Genomic DNA, 23014 nt, shown 5'->3' with positions numbered 1-23014 from the left:
AAGCAGTGAGAGAAAAGAAACAAGTCACATACAAAGGAAAGCCCATCAGAATCACAGCAGATGTCTCAATCCAAACCCTCAAGGCAAGAAGAGCTTGGAGTGATGTATTTCAAGCCCTAAAGGAAAACAGCCTCCAACCCAGAATGATGTATCCTGCAAAACTATCTTTCAAAATGGATGGAGAAATAAGATACTTTCATGATAAAGAGCACCTCAGGAACTTCATGAATACCAAACAGGCACTCCAAAAAATTTTAGACAATATCCTAGGAAAAGACAATGAGGATCACAACCCCAGGAAACCCAGCAGAATGAATCCACTGGGCATGACAAATTAAACGCAAAGGGGGAGAATCCAACAAAAAGAAAAGTCATGACAAGGCTTTTAAAACTTTTGAATTCATCTCCCTAATGAGTGTATAATTCAGTCTTGTTATTGTACTTATTAGTATTTTTCTGATTCTAGAGTTGCACACCTTTTCTTGTACTGTACTAGCTATTTATCATCTTCTTATGTCTACTTTTTAATTGGGTTGTCTATTAATGAGCTCTAAGAATTATTTATATATTCTGGTCATAGATTATGTGCATTGTAAATATGGTCTGTTTAAGGACTACTTTTCATTTTAATGATGTCATTTAAAGTTCTAAATTTTGATGGAATCTCATTTATCTTTTCTTTTCTTTTATACATCATGTCTTTTGTATCCTAGGTAGTTCTTGCCTACCCTGAATTCATAAACATTTTCCCTTATAATTTCTTTTTAAAGTTTTACACTTTTAGGCTTTCAAATTTAGGTTCATAGATCCCTTCAAGTTATTTTCATGTATGGAAATAAAGGGTTGAGGTTAATTTTTTATATACGGATACCAGGTGTTCTAGTGCTGTTTGCTGAAAACACTATCTCTTCCTCAGCTCTTGAATTGAGTTTATATTTTATAAAATGCTAATGTTAAATAATCTTTCAAAACTCAGTGGACCATATATGTGTGGTTCTATTTCTAGATTCTCTGTTTTATTCAAATGATCTATAGGTCTTTCCTTATACCAACACTGCCTTGATTATTGTAGCTTTAGAAGAAGTCTTAAAATTAGGTACTAAACATCTTCCAACACTTTTTTATTTTAACTTTTCTAGGTCCTTTGTACTCCTACATAACTTTTAAATTTCAATATCCAATTCTTCATTTATAGCAAGTATACACAGACCTGAATTTTTATATATACTTTGTGTTTTCTAATCCTGCTAAATTCAAATACAAGTTCTAGGGGCTCCTAGAGATTTCTTAGTATTTTCTCTGCAGATGATCATTTCATCTACATATAAAGATTTTGCTTCTACCTTGCCAATCCTATCCTAATTGTGTCATTTTATTGCCAGACTATTTTGGTGGGGCCTAGGTTTCAAAGTTTAATGGACAGATAAAGAGTAAGCATATCTGCCCTTGTTCCCCACCTTAAGGAGAAAGCATTGTATCTTCTCCATTCATATAAGGCATTCTCACTGGAAGTATGGAGTACATGTCTTTAATCTGTTGAGAAGGTTCTGTTCTACTTCTAGTCTCCTGATAGCTTTTACCATGAACAGTTGTAGAATTTAGTTCATTACTTTTTCTCCAACTAGTAACAGGATCATATGGCTTTTTCCTTTCCTCTGTTAAAATGATGACTTTTGGGGGTGGATCTTCCAATGATGAACCAACACTGCCATCCCTATAACAAAACCACTTTGTACATCCTGCCAGATCTGACTTCTAATAGTTTGTTTTGTTAACCAATTTCTATCTATGTTCATACTTTTTTCTTCTATTATCTTTATCCAGTTTTAGGATTAGCACAATGTTGAGTTCCTAAAATGAGGGGAGAAGTTTTCCTTCTTTTTTTCGCTTTAATTGTTTGATATAATTTATCAGTTAAAATGTATATGAGCCTGCTGTTGTCATATAGGTAGGTTTTCAAGCTAGGAATAGACTTTCTTTAATAGTTGCTATTCAAATTTTATATTTCCTCCAGAGTTCGTTTCATTAATTTGTCTTCCAAAGTACTTCTTAGAAGTTGTCAAATTTATTTCAAAAAAGACTTTTGTAATATGCTTTCTATATCCTTTTAAATTCTGTAAAATCTGTGGTAATGTCTCCTAGATCTTAATATTGTAATTTTAGAAATGTATAACTGATATTGTGTAACAGGAAGAAAAGGTCTAAAAGACCAGGGGAATTGGGAGGGGTAGGAGAAGGGAAAAAAGGGAAAGGAAAAAATATGAAAAGAGGAAAAAAAAATGGAAACAAGGTCTTTGCAAATAGGGAAGGGTGGAGGGGGTGAAGAGAGGGCAAGGGAAGGGGAAAAAAATAAGAACCAAGATACTCATGTAAAGGTACAAGATCCCAATGATGAATGTAACTGTATTTTATACTGAAAATGTACCAATAAACCTAATGGGGGAAAAAAATGTATAGAATGGAAAAGAGGCTTCCAGGCTGCCATTCCATGGCTCCCAGGGCAGAGGAGGTAAACCAATCCCAGGGCCCAGGAGGAGGCTCCCTGGCCACCATTCCACTCCTCCCAGGGCAGAGGAGTTGACCCGTGTGGGCACCAGCAGCACCCGAACTCCCAGTGGAAATGAGAAAACACATAAACAAGCCTCAAAAACAGACTTTCATATCACTTACAGCAACCCCAAAGGGAAACGAAATAGAACAATGTGGTACTCAACCACCTGGACTCCCGGAACTGGCAACAAAAGAGGATCTGGAAAAAATGAAATCAGAAATAATTTCTCATGTAACAGCAGAGATTGTGCCCATAGTGCAAGACATGATTAATAAATCTAGAGAGGACACAGATAAAAAATAGAGGATCTGAGGAATATGATGGAATCCCAACATAGGAAACAAATGGAATCCATAAAACAGATACAAACAGATTTCCAAGAGATTGAAAACTCCTTTGAAAGTCTACACAGCAGAATGAACCAATGTGAGGATAGAATTTCACATATACAAGATAAGATTACAATTAGTGACCAGGAAAAGAAAAATTGCTTTAAAATTGTAAGGGAACACGAGCAATCAATCCAGCAGCTTCTAGACAATGCAAAGAAGAATAACATAAGACTGATTGGAGTCAATGAAGAAACAGGAGAGAGTGCAGATGACATAAAAAAACTCTTCACAGAAGTGATAGCAGAAAACTTCCCAAGGAGGGGAAAAGAACTTGACATACAGATAAGCGAGGCATATAGGACTCCAACGAGCCTTGATCAAAATAAATCTACACATAGGCATATAATAGTTAAGATTTCAGAAACCCAACAGAAGAACAAAATTCTACAGGCAGTTAGAGAAAAGAAACAAATTGCATACAAGGGAAAGCCCATCAGAATCATAGCAGACTTCTCAATGCAAACCCTCAAGGCAAGAAGAACTTGGAGCAATGTATTTCAAGCCCTAAAAGAAAACAGCCTCCAGCCCACATTGATGTACCTTGCAAAACTATCTTTCAAAATTGATGGAGAAATAAGATACTTTCATGACAAAGAGCACCTTAGGAACTTCGTGAATACCAAACCGGCACTCCAAAAAATTTTAGACAATATCCTAGGAAAAGACAATGAGAATCACAACCCCAGGAAGCAAAGCAGAATGAACCCATCTGGCATGACAAGAAATTAAATGCAAAGGGGGAGAATCCAACAAAAAGAAAAAGTCATGACAATGATAAGTCAACACATATCAGTCATAACCATCAATGTTAATAGTCTCAACTCACCATTCAAAAGAAATAGACTGGCAGAATGGGTCAAGAAGCAAGATCCAACAATATGCTGCATACAAGAAACACTCTTAATTCAAAAAGAAACTCATACACTGAAAGTTAAAGAGTTGAAAACAATACTCCAAGTGACAGGAACCTGAAAAAAAAAAAGCAGGAGCACCTATCCTCTTTGCAGATCAACTGGATTTCAAACCAAAATCTGAAACACTTTGGTCCCAAGAATTTCAGATAAGGGATAGTCAACTTGTATGTACAAATCTATTGTGAACATGTGTTTTCATTCCCCTTAAGTAAAAATTTAAGAACAGGACTGTTGGTTCTTAATAGTAATACAAGTAATTTCTATATTTTTTTCCAAAATGGATTCATCATTTTACATTCACAATAGCACCATTCAAAAGTTCTAACTGGTTCACACCTAAGCTGAAATCTGTTCTTTTACCTTTTAACTTCATCTCCCTAATGAGTGTATAATACTATCTTGTTATTGTAGTGATTAATATTTTTCTGATTCTAGTGTTGCACACCTTTCCTTGTGCTGTACTGGCTATTTATCATCTTCTTGTTAATTGGGTTGTCTATTAATGAGCTGTAAGAGTTCTTTATATAGTCTGGTTATAGGTTATATGTATTATAAATATAGTCTGTTTAAGGACTACTTTTCATTTTCTTAATGATGTTATTTAAAGTTCTAAATTTTGATGGAGTCTCATTTATCAATTTTTTCTTTTATACATCATTTTTTTTGTATCCTAGGAAATTCTTGCCTACCCTAAATTCATGAACATTTTCCCTTATAATTTCTTCTTAAAATTTTATAGTTTTAGTCTTTCATATTTAGGTTCATAGATCCCTTCAAGTTATTTTCATATGGAAAAAAAGGGTTGAGGTTAATTTTTTACATACAGATAACAGGTGTTCTAGTACTATTTGCTGAAAACACTACCTTTTCCTCTGCTCTTGAGTTGAGTTTATGTTCTATAAAATATTAATGTTAAATAATCTTTCCAAACTCAGTGGACTATATATGTGTGGTTCTATTTCCAGATTTTCTGTTTTATTCCAATGATCTATATGTCTTTCCTTATGCCAACACTGCCTTGATTACTGTAGCTTTAGAGGAAGACTTAAAATTAGGGAATAAGGGCCAGGGATTTAGCTCACTGGTTCTGCCGCCTGCCTTGGAGGCACAAGGTCCTGAGTTCGATCTCCAGTACAAAAAAAAAAAAATTAGGTAATAAATGTCTTCCAATACTGTTATTTTCCTTTTTTTTTTCTTTTTACTTTTCTATGTCCTTTGTACTCCTACATAACTTTCAAATTCCAATATCCAATTCTTCATTTATAGCAAGTATACACAGACCTGAATTTTAATATATACCTTGTGTTTTCTAATCCTGCTAAATTCAAATACAAGTTCTAGGGGCTCCTAGAGATTTCTTAGTATTTTCTCTGTAGATGATCATTTCATTTACATTTAAAGATTTTACTTATACCTTGCCAGTCCTATGGTAATTGTTTCTTTTTATTGCCAGACTATTTTGGTTTAGGCCTATGTTTCAAAGTTTAATGGACAGATGAAGAGTAAGCATATCTGCCCTTGTTCCTCACCTTAGGGAGAAAGCACTGTAGCATCTTTTCCATTCATATAAGGCGTTTTTGCCTTATATGAAGTGTGGAGTACGTGTCTTATCCATTGAGAAGGTTCTGTTCTGCTTCTAGTCTCCTGATGGCTTTTACCATGAACAGCTGTGGAATTTAGTCCAATACTTTTTCTGCAACTCCTGACAGGATCATATGGCTTTTTCCTTTCCTCTGTTAAAATGATGACTTATGGGGGTGGATCTTCCAATGCTGAACCAACACTGCCATCCCTATAACAAAACCACTTTCTACATCCTGCCAGATCTGACTTCTAATAGTTTGTTTTATTAAACAAATTTTTGTCTATATTCATACTTTTTTCTTCTATTATCTTTATCCAGTTTTAGGATTGGCACAATGTTGATTTCCTAAAATGAGGGGAGAAGTGTTTCTTCCTTTTTCTGCTTTAAATGTTTGTTATAATTCATTAGTTAAAATGTATATGAGCCTGTTGTCATATAGGTAGGTTTTCAAGCTAGGAATATACTTTCTTTAATAGGTGCTATTCAAATTTTATATTTCCTCCAGAGTCAGTTTCATTAATTTGTCTTCTAAGGTACTTCTTAGAAGTTGTCAAATTTATTTCAAAAAGGATTTTTGTAACACACTTTCTATATCCTTTTAAATTCTGTAAAATCTGTGGTAATTTCCTCTAAATTTTGATAATATAATTTAAAAATGTACAATTGATATTGTGTAATAGGAATAAAAGGTCTAAAGGAGTAGGAGAAGTGGGAGGGGTAGGGGAAAGGAAAGAAGGGAAAAGAAAAAATATGAGAAAAGGAAAAATGGAAACAAAGTCTTTGCAAATGGAGAAGGGTGGAGGGAGTGAAGGGAGGGCAGGGGAATGGGGAAAAAAGTAAGAACCAAGATACATCATGTAAAGGTACAAGATCCCAATGAGGAATGTAACTGTATTTTATATCTAAAATGTATCAATACACTTAATGGGAAAAATAAATGTATAGGTTGGCTTCTGTTTATAGCTTCTTCTCTTCCATTATTGGTCAGTTTGTCTCTTCTTACACAAATAACTCAGCTCTAGTTGTCATAATTTAGGTTAAGTGCTCCTGCTTTGCTTTTATTCTTCAAAGCTGCCTTTTGTATTCTTGGCCTTTTGCATTTTCAAATAAATTTTATAATCAGTTTTTTAATTTCCACTAAGAAAAGAACCCTACTGGGATTTAGAATTATGGTTACATCTCTTTAAGAATCAATTTGGAGATAATTGATGTCTTAATAATATTGTCTTCTAGTCCATTAAATCAATGTGCCCTTCCATTTATAAGACTTAAATTTCTTTCCATAACATTTTACAGATTGCAGTGAAGAGATATTTTGTCAGATGTTTTTGTGAATTTTTATTAGTATATACTTGTAATATGTAATAATAACATGCCAAGTTTCATATCAGATGTTTTTGATGCTGTTTTCGAAGGTATGCTTTATTTTAAATAAGATTTCCAATTTTATATTTTTCTGGTGATATACAGAAATATAATAGATTTTGTATACACACCAAATTCACTTATGTGTTCACATATTTTGCCTGTAGATTCTTTAGATTTTCTGCATACCCAATTATATCATCTGAAAATAATGGTCATTTTGTTTTATTCTTTCCAATCCTAGAATTAAAATAAGTAAGGCATAATGATAGCAGGAAAAATTATAATAGATAACAGAAAACTCCAAACAAATTCAAAAGTAACATGTCTTTATGTTCACGACAATGTTCACGTCCTAGTGGTTTTGGCTGCGTGGTGGTTTTCCTGGCTGGCCACACTTCACCTCGGCTGGAATTCAGATGCCCCCTTCTCCATATTGTTGTAGCTTTCTATGTTATCATGGGATTCCCAGAGTGCATTTTGGCTTAGAAGTTTTTGCTTTTGCAAACCTGCGATGACTATGAGCAGTCAACAGGTAGAGAAATGAGTACCGCCCGAGGAGGGAGGGCCTGCCCAGTGCAAACTGAGGGGCACCTACGGGTGTGCACGGAGGTGAGAGCATCGAGTGCCTTTGAAGCTGGTGTTTCCTGTATCTGCAGTGCCCTGGCTGGTGCTCCTCCTGGGGGAGAATATCCTTCCCTACAGCAAACATTGATCCTAAGCAAGTCAAGAGCTGAGAAATGGAAAGCTTGAACAAGGTAATACATCTTTCTTAACAAGGAGACTGCTCTAGTCTTTTGAAAAATCTCTCTTTGAATATGCAACAGCTATTTCCATTTCACTGCCTTTTACTTTCCCTTTAAGAGATGAATCTGACTGACTGCAAAAGCCCAAGGGCAGAGATGACTTCATTTCCATAGTTTTCAGTGATAATAAAATAAAAATTGGAAGGAATAAAGAAAAGGATCTCCTTTGTATTTTCTCTGCAGTGTACTCCAGGTTTCAGAGAGTGGCCTTTGAGAATGTGTACAAACGTGCATGATTTGTATTTGCTTGTCACGATGCTGTATCTGTGCCTCTGCTGTGTGGGGGGGAAGTTCCCCATTGGCACCCTAACATATTTATACCCCAGGGCTTGTAGAAATCAGAGGGGAAGTCAAAGACACATGTGAGAGACAGAGTGGAACTAAGAGAGGCTGAGTACAAGTGCTCCTTGGATGAGGAACCCCTCAAAGTAGTCTCTGAAAAAAGCGTTGTTAAGCTTGTAGTTTACTTGAGAAGTGATCATGGAAAGCGCAGAGGAGTCAGGGAAGCGCAGGAGAGAAGGAAAGCCAGTGAGGGGTGGTGGGTGCGTGACCACAACGGGAAACTGAGGTTGCATCGTGCTGGACACCTTCTGGCAGACTGTGTGCACTCTCCAGCCTAAAAGCCACTTGTCACACCCAGCTACTGAAGTTTGAATTTAAATTCAGTTTCATACTCACACTAGCCACATTTCAAGTGCTCCGGAGCTACATGTGATCAGTGGCTATGACGCTGGACAGTCCTATGAGACTGTGCTGGTGTCGGTCCTGGCATAGAAATGCCTCATCTGAGGGGCAGGAAAAGGGGATAATTGTCCATCTGTATTGGAAGAGTTACTCGTGAGGCATTGGCTGCCTCACTGTTCAGCCTGCTCCCTCTGCCAGAGCCCTCTTTCAAGCAGAGATACAGGGACTGAGTGTAGAAGTATTTTCAGCAGGCGACTTCTAGGTGGCGGCAGGCATGTGGGACACCAAGGGTCTGCTACAGTTACATTCAAATCAGAAATCATGAAAAACACAAAGATTTGGGGTAGGGGGCCAAGTGAAAAGGAGGAAGGGAAGAAGGCAAAAAGCAAGCAACCATCTGAGAAAACAGTCACAGACAAAGCACAACACACTGCCTGGTCAAAACAACAATGAACTGCCTGGATACCAAAGGAGGATGCCTGGAAAACATCTGCATTATGTAATTTTCCCGCTGGGAAACCCAATCCTGCAGCCACACTCCCCAGCCTGTTCCTCTCTCAAACGGAAACTTGACTTCACTTAGACCTTGCCCCAGGCCATAGCTTACTACTTTTTCTAAGGAGCATTAAAAATGAGGGATGAGAACCTAGAACAGGACCACCCGCTTAAAAGAGAAGTCAGCAGATTAACTAGAGTAGTGTCCAAAGCTCTGACAAAGGAAACCCAGATGTCCAAGATCCTCTCCCTCCTCCCCTGAGCCTGCTTCGTAGTCCAGGAAAGGCTTAAACTTTGCCTAGAAACACGTCAAACTTCTCGGTGGCTAAAGTAATTCTAGCAAGAGACAAAGCTATTTCCTCCATGAACTCCTCATTAGAGAGAGGCTGCTGCTATGGTTTGATTGTGTCCACTAAAGTCCTTGTGTTGGGATCTTACTCTCCCATGAACCATTGTTGGGATGCTGGACCTTCAAGAGGTGATGAGGTCTTGAGCACTTTGCCCAGATGACAGAGCTCATGCTGTTAGCATAAGACTGGGTCACTTACCACAGGAGCAGGTTCTTGATAAAAAGATGATTTTATCTTTCTTCCTCTCTCTTCCCCAAGTGTGTGTTCTTGCCATTCTGCCTTCTCCCAAGGGATGACACAGTAAGAAGGCACTTTCCAGAGGCAGGTCCTGCAATTTGGGACTTCTCAGTCCCTGGAATGATAAGAAATTAACTTCTATTTATTACAAAAATTGTCCAATCTCTGGTACTCTGATATAGTAGCACAAAATGGATAATTTATTAGCAGTAATAAATATACCACAAAGACAGCTGGGGATCTAATACCCCTGAAGAGGAAATAATATGTAAATGGTTTTTTGGGTATGTCTGTCTCTCAAAAATTTTCCTGAAAAACATGTTACAGTGAGAAAGAGTATCATTCTCTGCCCTGTGTAAGAGAGAGGGGTACCTGGCGTGGATGGAGGGCTGCAGGGAGCAAAGATTAAAAATAAGAGGCTCCCCTAGCAGACTCAACCTGAGGCAAGGGGCAAGTGAACCTCACCAGTGGAGAGTCAGGTCAGGGTTGCCCCACAGATGCAATGAGAGGGGTGCTTTGTGTTTGTTGTATTCTTCTCAACTATTCACACCCCGCCCCCGCCCAACCATGAGAAAACCACTAGACACACCCAAGGTGAGGAACATTCTATAAAATCCCTGAACTCATAGGTCATGAAAAGCAAGGAAAATCTCAGAAATTCCAGAGACAGAGGAGAGTAAGGGAGGACAAAACTCAGTGTAATGGGGTCTGTTGGATGGGATCCTACAAGAGAAAATCCAAATAAAACATAGTTTGGTTATAGTCATGAACCAAGTTGATTAGTTGTGATACATATATCACAATTATGTCAAATGTTAACAATAGGAGAAACTGGGTGAAGAGGATATGGGAAATCTTTTCTGTAAATGTAAACTATTTCAAAATAAAAAGGCCTTTAAAAAAAGACATATTGCAAAAGACTAATTGTATAGTTCTACTCCAGTCTAGTCCTTCAATAACAGACAGTGAGAGAAACAAAGTGAAAATTATAATATTTGAATGTCAGAGACACATTTCAGCAAGTGTGTGTCTAACAAGGCTAAGTAAAGAGGAGTCTTAATCTCTCTTGGTGCTCACTTACCTTAAACATCTCTAACTATTAAAAATTCCAAAGTAAAGGCTTTGTTGGCCAAAAGGAGAAGTTAATAGAATGAAATAAGTTTAGCTTGACAAATTACAATATAAATAGTTGCATTAAGATGAATGATGGGGAAATTAGCTACACTTCTGGTGCCTGAGCCAAACATAATGGCCTAAAATCCAGTAGTAACAGATGGTGTGCAGAAATTAAGCTCAGCCCAAAGCTTTTCAGATAAGTCAGTTAAAATTAAAGGAAACAAAAATGTTGAAATGTGTATGATTTTAATGTGTACGTTTTTAATGTGTAAGTAGTGAATGCTGGCCTACTGACAAAGTGACAAATTGAAGTTTTATTTAGACTCAACCAAAAGATTCTAATTCAGGGAATTTCTTTGTAATTATTTTAACTTACTCTCATCAAACACTCATATAGAAATACACACATGCACACACACATGCCATATTTTCATGACAACTGAATAGTTTAAGAGTTCCAAGACTCAACAACTTCAACAAGGGTTCTATAAATGGAAAAATGCTCCAAACCCACTAACAATATAACTGGAAATATGGAAAAGTTTACCAAGTTTACAAAAAGAAATCCTTGAATCATATAAACTAAACAAAATAAAGAACTCGAACTGCTGACTTAGCATCAGAGGGTTAGGAGGGTGAACATTAAGACATGGTAGGAAAAGCAATTTAAAAAGATGGAAAAAAACAACATGCAACCAAGACTCAAAGTGAAAAATAAGCTGAAACTAAGACTTCAACAAATGCCGATGTGATGGCATCAGTTGCAACTCTTCCTAACCCCCAAAATTCATCCCATCTGGCCTAATGAGTGTTAAGAGATTTGCTACCTCGTCTTTTCTTTTCATTCACTTTATCCATTTTCTGTCTCAATATTTCATTGTTTATAATCTAATGCTGCCTTCATATGGCAGAGTGCTGATGGTTGTCACATTTCCTGACCACTGCAGACTCCTAGGCACATTCCATGGGTGCCATTATTTCTGCATTTTTGGTTGATGCCTCTCAAACTTTAGCATGCATGAGAATTATCTGGTGATCTAGTTACAGTGCAATGTTCACATAACCAAAAAGTTCCCAGGTGAAGCCAATCCTCATGTTCCATGACTGCTCTTTGAAAAGAAAGAGTCTAGAGCACCTCAGAGAGAGAGGCCAGGAGACTGTGAATCAGCTGTGTAGATATAGTACCTTCGTCGCCCTCCAAGCTGTGCAACAGAAGCCAGAATCCTCTGCATCTTTGAAGAGTCTCATCAGGAGGATCCACTTTGCAGCCCTTGTCCCGATTTGTTCTAGCTGTTTGCTCTTTCCTGGAAGCCAGTTTAGGAGGATGTCAAGAGAACTCCATACATAGCCTGGCTACATCAACCTAGCTCAGTGATGGCGAACCTTTCAGTTTTCATTGACAACAAACAGCCTGTTGTGGAACGCGTGACGTAGGTTTGCCACCACTGCCCTAGACTTTGGGAGACAAGATGATTACCTGAAAGTGTCTTTAGATGACTATTTAAACATGAGAAGATGGGATCATTCAGGTAAGGACCTGAACTTCCAGTGTTTGTAGAAACAAAGATGCATGTGGCCTAAGAAAGAATCAACATTTAGAAGCTATCAAAGAATACAAAGCCAGCACCTGATAACAACTCTACCAAAAAAGTAAAACCTTCTGTACCTTGACTTCTAAACCATCTACCAGAGCTCCCAACAGCAGCTTGTGAGTGAAGAATCAGGTGGAGCAGTTTCTCTCATAGAGAAAGAAACAGCATTTCCCCAACACAGGAGTCTGATTTAGGAAGCTATCCTAAGCCAGAGAAGAGTAGAAACTCTAAAGGAGAACTGAATATGTGGTATTATTGGTATTTTAAGTAGAGTGGACTTTTGTCTAGAAGAGATCAGGTGTGCTGGGTGCCCAAGACTTCTCCCAGAGCTGGGAAAGAGCTTAATCCTTGGATTAAGTTTAATGCGGAGTGGTGAAAAAGAATAAAGTTGCATTCTCTTTGCAGCTTAGAACCTTAGTGGGTTCTTCCACTTTGAGGTTCCCGGTTATACTTCTTTTTAAAAAAGAGTTTCAAAGATCACAAATCCACATATGTGGAGATCATTGTCTCTGCGTTATAATAAACAAGTAGAAAAGTTTAACAGGAACATGAACACTTATAGTAACATGAGAATCTTCTGGCAAATATCTGAATTCTGACCTCCCTTATAAAGTCTTGGACATTGAGAGCCAAAAAGGCCCTAAGGCTCAATTTGTTGAACTTTCATATTTCATGGAGGGGAAACCTGAGAACTTTATCAAGTTAAGTGATTTGTATGAAGGCACAGTTGCTTGTTGATGGCAGACTCAGGCCTGGAGCCCATGCAGTGTTCTTTACAATAAGCCACAAAAACATTCAAATAATTTCAAACAAGCAATGTATCTCAAGAGTTATTTGGAGATTTTTAGTTATTTGGAGTCTAAAAAATTCATCTCAGTGGGAAATTGAATAGAGCAGAAAAATTGCCATGATATAAATACTAAAAATTTCATTTAAAATGTTGCTTAAAATATTGATAGTTTGAAGCAATTTTTTAAAAAGAAGAAAATCATGCCCTACTGAGGTCCTGAGTCATGCAGAAGACACCAATCACCCCGTGGCAGACAGGCAGCCACCTGATACCACACTACAAAGACACAGAGGACACCAGACCACCAGACCAAAGTACTGAGTCCCACTGTTCCTGGCCCAGAGGTAGGGGCTTCTGAGCCATTGTCCCACTGCTCCTGGTCCAGAGGAAGGGGCTTGCCAGTCACCATCCCTCCCACTGCTCCTAGCCCACAGGAAAGGGCTTTTGGGTCACCATCCCTACCACTGCTCCCAGCCCCTGTCCCACCTCACCCAGCTCAGAGGAGGTAATCCCTGCAGGTGCTAACAGCCCCCCGCCCCAGTTGAAATGAAAAAACACATAAATAAGTCTCAAAACCAGACTTCCAGATCACCTACAGCAACCCCAAAGGGAAATGAGATGGAACACTCTGATACTCAACCACCTGGACCCACTCAACAGGCAACAAAAGGGGATCTGGAAAAAATGAAATCAGAAATAATTTCTCAGATAACAGGAGAAATTGTGCCCCTAGTGCAAGACATGATTAATAAATCTAGAGAGGAGCTCAGGAACATGATGGAATCCCAACATAAGAAACAAATGGAATCCATGAAACAGATGCAAATAGATTTCCAGGACATGAAAAACTCCATTGAAAAACTACACAGCAGAATGAGCCAATGTGAAGACAGAATTTCAGATATAGAAGAGAAGATTGTACTTAGTGACCAGGAAAAGAAAAATTGCCTCCAAATTATAAGGGAACATGAGAAATCAATCCAGCAGCTGCTAGATGATGCAAAAAAGAATAACATAAGACTGATTGGGCTCAAGGAAGAAACAGGAGAGAGTGCAGATGACATAAAAAAATCTCTTCACAGAAATAATGGCAGAAAACTTCCCAAGCAGGGGAAAAGAGCTTGACATACAGATAAGTGAGCCATATAGGACTCCAAATAACCTTGATCAAAAAAAACCTACACATAGGCATATAATTGTTAAGATTCCAGAAACACAACAGAAAAACAAAGTTCTCCAAGCAGTCAGAGAAAAGAAACAAATCACATACAAAGGAAAGCCCATCAGAATCACAGCAGACTTCTCAACACAAATCATCAAGGCAAGAAGAGCTTGGAGTGACATATTCCAAGCCCTAAAAGAAAACAGCCTCCAACCCAGATTGATGTACCCTGCAAAACTATCTTTCAAAATGGATGGAGAAATAAGATACTTTCATGACAAAGAACACCTTAGGAACTTCATGAATACCAAAGCAGCACTCCAAAGAATTTTACACAATATCCTAGGAACAGACATTGAGGATCACAACCCCAGGAAGCAAAGCAGAATGAACCCATCTGACATGACAAAAAATTAAATGTAAAGGGGGAGAACCCAACAAAAAGAAAAAGTCATGGCAATGATAAGTCAATATGTTTCAGCTATAACCATCAATATTAATGGTCTCAATTCACCAATCAAAAGAAATAGACTGGCAGAATGGGTCAAGAAGCAAAATCCAACAATTTGCTGCATACAAGAAACACACTTAATTCAAAAGGAAACTCATAGACTGAAAGTTAAAGGGTGGAAAACAATACTCCATGAGACAGGAACCCGAAAAAAAGCAGGAGTAGCTATCTTCTTGGCAGATCAAGTAGATTTCAAACCAACACTGATGAAGAGAGATGAAGAAGGACACTACATCCTTGTAAAGGGAAGAATCCAAGAGGAAGAGATGACAATCATAAATATCTATGCACCAAACACTAGTGCACCCAACTGTATAAAACAAATACTAACGGACATGAAAAGTCATATATGCACTAATACAATTGTAGTGGGGGACCTCAACACCCCACTGTCACAAATAGATAGATCAACTAGGCTAAAAATAAGTAATGAAATACTACAGCTCAATCGAACTCTTGAACAAATGAACTTAACAGATGTTTACAGAATCTTCCACCCCACAAAATCAGAATACACATTCTTCTCAGCTGCACATGGGTCATTCTCCAAAATAGACCACATACTCACACATAGAACATGTTTAAGTAAGTGCGAAGGAATTGAAGTTATCCCCTGTATAGTATCAGACCATAATGCGATGAAATTGGAAACCATACCAAAAGAAACTCAAAAAATTTCATAAACATGTGGAAATTGAACAACACACTTCTGAATAACCAATGGGTCACAGAGGAAATTAAAGAAGAAATCAGACAGTTCCTTCAATTAAATGACAATGACAATACAACATATCGGAATCTATGGGACACAATGAAAGCAGTCTTACGAGGGAAATTCATAGCAGTGAATACACATATTAGGAAAACAGAATGAGCCCAATTAAACAACCTGATGCTGAACCTCAAGCTTCTAGAAAAAGAAGAGCAGGACAACCCCAAAGCTCATACAAGGGAGGAAATTATAAAGATCAGAGAAGAAATCAATGCAATGGAGACTAAGAGAATGATACAAAAAAATCAATGAAGCCAAGAGTTGGTTCTTCGAAAGAATCAACAAAATTGACAAACCTTTAGCCAAGCTTGTCAGAAAAAGGAAATAAAAGGCTCAAATCCATGCAATTAGGAATGAGAAGGGAGAAATGACAACAGACCCAGCAGAAATCCAGAGGATCATCAATACCTACTTCCAGAACCTATACGCCAATAAGATGGACAACACAGAAGAAATGGACAGATTCCTAGATACATATGAATTACCAAAGTTGAACCAAGAAGACCTAAAAATTCTGAACAACCCAATATCAACCAATGAAATTGAAAATGTAATTAAAAACTTATCAACTAAGAAAAGCCCGGGCCCTGATGGCTTCACTGCTGAATTCTACAAGACATTTAGAGAGGAACTGCTGCCACTACTGTTTAAACTTTTCAATGAAATTGAAAGGGAAGCAATACTCCCAAATTCATTCCTGGGAGCAAGCATCACCTTGATTCCTAAAGCAAAGAAAGACCCAACTGAAAAAAGAGAACTACAGGCCAATCTCACTAATGAACATAGACACAAAAATCCTTAATAAGATACTGGCAAACAGAATGCAGAAGATCATCAAGAAGATCATACACCCTGATCAAGTGGGATTCATCCCAGAGATGCAGGGATGGTTCAATATACGAAAATCAGCTCTTCCTCTAGGGCTGGGTGGCACATGGCAGAGGGGCATCACAGAGGAGAAAAAACAGTTCGTGGTGTGGAAAGTGGAAGGCAGGAGGCAGCAGAAGCAGCAAACAACAAACAACAGCATCCCTTTCTGTCCCCTATATCTTATCCAGGCTACCCACGGGGTGGGGGGGTGGGGGGGCAGCCTTAATCCTAGCATGCATCTTGAATCAATCCCAGCATCACACACCCTAGATCCAGCCACCTCCAAAAAGCTCCACCTATGATCACATGAGGCTTTGGGGGGACATGTAGATATAAACCATAACAGTGGCCTAGCTATTTTTGGCTTTTTTGTTTCAAAACAGTCTGTGTATGGAAATGAGCAGTATAATTTTGTTAGTTGATTGCTTCAAGAAGTAGATAATCTGGAATAAAAGTTTAATCCAAGGTGGTTATATTACTGAGTTTAAACACCCAAAACATTCCATAAAATAAAGTCCCTTGGTCCTTTAAAAACAAGAATTAAAAGCAAGTAGAAATTCTTCCTGTATATTCTAAAAACTACAAAATTCATATATCAAAAAAAATTCATATATCATCTGCTTCTACCAGTTATGGAAGTTATTCACTGATCATTAGAGAAATCTGCTCTCCATATCCAATCGAACATCCATACCATACACACACCTCTCGTGGTGCCATGTTCCCAACCTTCACATTACCAAAGGAGCTCTACACAGGCATTGAAGCCCACACCCAATGGCCATTTCCTCCCACAGTGCCAATCAAGGTTTATGATACAACAGTTTTGAAGACAAGAGGTAATCCTTACAGATATGAACTACTTGATTTTCCTATGGATTCAAAGAAGAAAGCATTGAGTTGGCCAGGTCAGGGTGTGTATTATGACTTTCCTAAATGTGCTGAGAAAAATAAGCCAGTGTTCTACCCAAAGCCACCTAAAACCTTTGCTCCTAACACTTCTTTAAACTCATGGGATGCTCTTAACTCTGCAAAAGAAGCCAACATACAAAGAAATCTTAAAAGGTCACATTGGATCACTTCATACAATCATGATTTTACAGGTCTGGGACCCATGAACCCCCTTGAACTGGATGATTACCATGAAAAAGAAGTAGCAGACTTAACACAACAGAGAAAATTTGACCCACTGCCTCAAGAAAAATTTCATCCTGTCTTTAAGCCTTCCAGACCCTTGGAAGGGAGAATTGCCCAACTTAATCAGAACCGACGTCCTCTGGAGGCTACTGTCCAGCAAAGACCAGCTTCCTGTCCAGACTGTACTCCTAGAGTCTTGTGTACTTTTCATAGCTTTTTACCCAGTTCTACAGAAATGCTGGCACTAAGCAATAACATACCATCTAGTGTGACCCACAGAAACCAGGATATCGAAGAGAAGATTAAGGAACAAAGCTTGCTGTCTACCTATACACTCCCATCTGGTAACTCAACAAAAGATCTGAGGAACATTTATGACATAAAACCATTTCCAAAAATCACAGATACTCAAAAGACAGAAGATTTGTATTGGAGACAGCTGTCATTAAAACCCCCACCCATACATTACTGTAAATCAAATGATTACATTAACTATGAACACTTTAAGTCTACTCTACGTGATCCATATACTATATATCAAAACTGTAGTAACCTTAGTGAGCCTAGTCTTTTACAAAATATGCCAGACATGGAAGCTTGCACTTTAGAACACTTTTTAAGTACACCAAAAGAACAGCTGGGCATGAACATAGAAAGTGATGAAGAAACAAGTCCTATTTGGGGTTGGATTCCCAGAGCTGGAGTGACCAAGCCTCACACCAACCTGCTGGATCTTAATAAGAACTCTTTCTCAAAATCTGGCGCACAAAAACATTTTCATAATTCAATTCTAGAAGACCATAAAGACCTCAGACATAAATTGCATTCAGGGAGGAAACACCAATTCTATGGCCATAATTTCTATTATTTCTATAATTGAGATATTCCTCCTTCTCTACAAATCCCAGCCTCTTATAAGAGAAGAAAAAAATATAACAATTTTCTTCATTTTGCTGGGTACTATCTCTAGATTAAGCCATGATGACCTTGTTAAATAGGATTATGTTTAGAATTTAAGTTAGGATCTGGTCAGAAGAACCCAAAAAAAGTGATGTTCTGCCTTCTTGAACAGTTTAACAATTTGTCAATAAATATTATAACCAGAAAAAATATATACGAAAATCAATTAATGTAATACATTATATCAATAGAGCCAAGGATGAAAACCATATGATTATCTCCACAGATGCAGAAAAAGCATTTGACAAAAATCCAACATGCATTTATGATAAAAACCCTACAAAGAATTGGAATAGATGGTCTCTACCTCAAACTGATAGAAGTCTTCTATGAAAAACCAACAGCCAATATCATACTAAATGGTCACAAACTGAAATCCTTCACACTCAAATCAGGAACAAGACAAGGATGTCCACTATCACCACTCTTGTTCAATATAGTTCTGGAAACATTAGCCATGGCAATTAGACAACAGAAAAAAATAAAAGGAATAAAGATAGGTAATGAAGAAGTCAAATTGTCATTATTTGCAGATGACATGATATTCTATATAGAAGACCCCAAGAACTCCACCAAAAGTCTTCTAGACTTAATAACTAAATTCAGTCAAGTAGCTGGTTACAAGGTCAACACACAAAATCAATAGCTTTCCTCTACATGAATGACAGACTCATTGAGAGAGAAATAGGGCAAATAATTCCTTTCACAATAGCATCCAAAAAACTGAAATACCTAGGAATCATCCTAACGAAAGAAATCAAAGACCTCTTCTCTGAAAACTATGGCATTCTGAAAAGAGAGATTGAAGATGATATCAGAAAATGGGCAGACATCCCCTGCTCCTGGGTAGGAAGGATTAATATAGTGAAAATGGCCATACTTCCAAAACTGCTATATAGATTTAATGCAATTCCAATTGAGATCCAACCAGCATACTTCATAGACCTCGAGAAAACAATCCAAAAATTCATTTGGAACAAGAAGAGACCCAGAATAGCAAAAGCAATTCTAGGTAACAGAGACATGGCAGGGGGTATCACAATCCCCAACCTGTAACTCTACTACAAAGCTACTGTGATAAAAACAGCATGGTACTGGCAAAGAAACAGACCTGAGGACCAGTGGAACAGATTAGAAGATGCAGAAACAATGCCAGACACACTCAGCCATCTCATCTTCGATAAAGGAGCCAAACACCCTCACTGGAGGAAAGACAGCTTCTTTAATAAATGGTGCTGGAAAAATTGGGCTTCAACTTGCCAAAGATTAAAACTAGACCTATATCTCTCACCATCCACTCAACTAAAATCAAAATGGATTAAAGATCTAAATATTAAAATAGAAACTCTGAACCAGTTGGAACAGAGGTTAGGTAGAACCCTTGAAGACATCGGTGTAGGAAAAGATTTTATGAACAAAACCTCCGTTGCCCATGAACTAGCACAAACAATCAACAAATGGGATCTCTTCTAATTAAAAAGCTTCTCCACAGCAAGAGAAACCACCAGCAATGTGAAGAGACAATGCACAATGTGGGAAAAAATCTTCACCTGCTCTTCCTCAGACAAAGGTCTACTATCTCAAATCTATAAAGAACTTAAAAAGATCAGACCTCCCAAATTTAAAGACCCAATCCAAAAATGGGCATCTGAAATGAACAGACATTTCTCACACAAAGAAGTAGAAACAGCAAATGAAAAAATGCTCAACATCCCTGGTCATTCGAGAGATGCAAATGAAAACAATGCTGAGATTCCACTTCACTCCAGAAAGAATGGCTGCTATCATGAAATCAACCAATAACAAATGCTGGTGGGGCTGTGGGGAAAGAGGAAGCCTTCTCCACTGCTGGTGGGAGTGTAGACTGGTGCAACCACTGTGGAAATCAGCATAGAGATACCTCAAAGAACTAGGACTGGAAGTCCCATTTGACCCCGCTATTCCACTGCTTGGGATCTTCCCCAAATAATTAAAAGAATCATACCACAGTGATATATGTGCACCCATGTTCATAGCAACACAGTTTGTAATAGCTAAAACTTGGAAACAGCCCAAATGCCCATCAACCTGAGACTGGATAAAGAAAATGTGGGGTTTTTTATAATATGGAGTACTACTCAGCCATAAAAAATGAGAAATTAGAGACATTTATAGCTAAGTGGATGCACATTGAGGCAATACTCTTAAGTGAAATAAATAGGACACACATGTGTAAATACCAAATAGTTTCTCTAGTGTGAGAAACTGAAAGTGTAAATAAGGACTAAATGTATAATAGGTAATGTGAAATAGGAAGAAAAGGGGCAAAGGGGAAGGAAGTGGGAGGGCTATGGGAAAGGATAGAAGGGAATGGGATTAATATGAGAAAATGGAAAAATAGGAACAAAATCTTTGTAAATAGGGAGGACTGGAGGGATTGAAGGGAGGGCTGGGCAAGGGTGAAAAATAAGAACCAAGAGAGATTATGTAAAGGTGCAAATTTCCAATGATGAATCTCATTATATTGTATACCTGAATTGTACCAATTATGAGAATGAATAATCGATAATGTAAAATAGGAAGAAAAGGTCCAAAGGGATAGGGGTAGTGGGAGGGGCAGGGGAAAGGAAAGAAGGGAAAGGAAAAAATGATGAGAAATGGAGAAAATGGAAATAAAGTCTTTGTAAATAGGGAAGGGTGGAGGGCGTGAAGGGAGGGCTAGGAATGGGGAAAAAATAAGAACCAAGATGCATTATGTAAAGGTACAATTCCCAATGAGAAATGTAATTGTGTTGTATACCTACAATGTACCAATAAAAGAATTTAATACAAAATAAATAAATAAATAAAATAAAAAGAAGAAAGTTAGGTTTCATCTGATTTCAAAATTTATTATAAAACTATGATAATAAAAATAGTATGTACTGGCATAATGACAGAAATATAGTCCAATGGAATTATATGGAGATCCCAGGTATAAACCTTCACATATATGTTTAATTCCTTTTTGACAAAGGAGTCAAAATTATTGAAAATCTTCAATAAACAGGTGCTGGGAAAACTGGATATTCACTTTCAAAAGCAAGAAGTTCCTTACTTTATATGAAAAATGAACACAAAATGGATTGAAGACCTAAATGAAAAACTCAAAACTATATTTTTAAAAAACTTTTATAATGAGGTATAGTGCAAAATGTTCTTCTTAACATTGGATTTGGGAGTAATTTCTTGGATGTAACTCCAAAACACAGGCAACAAAAGAATATGTAAACAAATGAGACCACATAAAGCTAAAAATACAAACTTTCATGCATCAAAGGAAACAATTAGCAGAATGAAAAGGAAATCCATAGAATGGGAGAAGATGTTTTCAAATCATATTGCCGATAAGGAGTTACGATGCAGAATAGAGAACCCCTATAACTCAACAGCAAAATGCAAAAAGAACAAATCCAGAATTGAGCAAAGAACTTGAATAGACATTTCTTCAAAGAAAATATAGCTAATAAACAAAGGAAAAAATATTTGACATCCCTAATCATAAGGAAAACACAAATCTAAACCACAATGAGATACCAACTCACACCCATTAGAATGTTCACTATTGTTACCCAGCTATTGTTACTGAGTGATCAGATTCATTCTCCTCTCCTCTCCTCTCCCCAAGAAACATGGAAGGCTTGATGGAAAGATAGATTTATTTAAATGTAGCACTGAAACAGATAAAGGAGCCTCTTATTACCTCAAATCTCCATCTCACTGTGTTCAGGTGTGCAAGAGGTTTTATTGCAAAGAGGAGATGATGAAGTTGTGATTTATACTCTAAGTCTAAAGAAGTTGGAAAAGAAACCCAACTCTAAAGGAAAAAAATACCAATGTTTAAAAATCCATTTTACCCTCTTGTATACACTATTAAAAACAACAAGTGTTAGCAAGGATGTGAAGAAATTAGAACCCTTTTGTACTATTGGTGGGAATGAAAATTTTGCAGTTACAGAACACTGTATGGCTGTTGCTCAAAAAATTGAAAAAAAATTATTATATGATCTGACAAGTTCACATCTACATATATACCCAAAAGGATTGGAAACAGGGTCACAAACAAATACCTTCATACCCATTTTCATAGAAGCATTACCCACAATCACCAAAATATAGAAGCACCACGTACAATTATTGGTGACAATATTTATACTTAAAATTATTTTATACTTAAATTCTTTTTTTAAAAGATCTAATTTGTAAGCAACATGAATAAACCCTGAAGCCATTAAAGTGAAATAAGACAGTCACAAAAAGACAAAGTTCAATTACACTTGTAGGAGATACCTAGAATATTCAAATTTTAAGGACAGAAATTAGAGTGGTATTTGCAAGGGTCCAGAGGGAGGAAGGAATGGGACATTGTTTAATGGGTATAAAGTTTCAGTTTTGCAAAATGAAAAGTCTTGTGGATTACTTCTACAAAAATAAGAATGCACAAGAAGACTACCAGAGTGTGTATTTTAAAATGACTAGGATGGTAAGTTTTATATCATGTGTATCTTTCACAACTAAACTTTTTAAAGTTAAAAGTTAAAAAAAAAACACTAATGTTATTTGAAAGACATCAGCAAAGGTGTCTTTGGCCACCTCTTCTTTCCAAACTTGGTGTATGCAGAGCTTACATAAGGAAGAGCAAACGTGTTCCAGTTCACGGAGTGGTTCTGGGCCGGCTGATCAATGACTGATTGCTCTGGCATCCTC

General features: G+C 37.4%; 1 protein-coding gene across 1 annotated transcript; it reads left to right on the top strand.

The window, feature by feature from the left end:
* Positions 1-11869: 11869 nt before the first annotated feature.
* On the top strand, positions 11870-18209 carry LOC147824469 (sperm-associated microtubule inner protein 4-like). The gene is made up of 2 exons (XM_087189210.1): positions 11870-11925; positions 16823-18209. Exons 1-2 carry the CDS (start codon positions 11870-11872, stop codon positions 18207-18209), a joined length of 1443 nt encoding a protein of 480 aa, XP_087045336.1.
* The last annotated feature ends 4805 nt before the right edge of the window (positions 18210-23014 follow it).

The sequence above is a fragment of the Heterocephalus glaber genome, unplaced genomic scaffold (assembly GCF_053883595.1).
Source record: "Heterocephalus glaber isolate CG9 unplaced genomic scaffold, H.glaber_assembly_v1.0 deba00001538, whole genome shotgun sequence".
NCBI classification, from domain to species: domain Eukaryota; kingdom Metazoa; phylum Chordata; class Mammalia; order Rodentia; family Bathyergidae; genus Heterocephalus; species Heterocephalus glaber.
The sequence above is the reverse complement of the archived record's forward strand: the minus strand, read 5'-3'. Positions and strand labels throughout refer to the sequence as shown.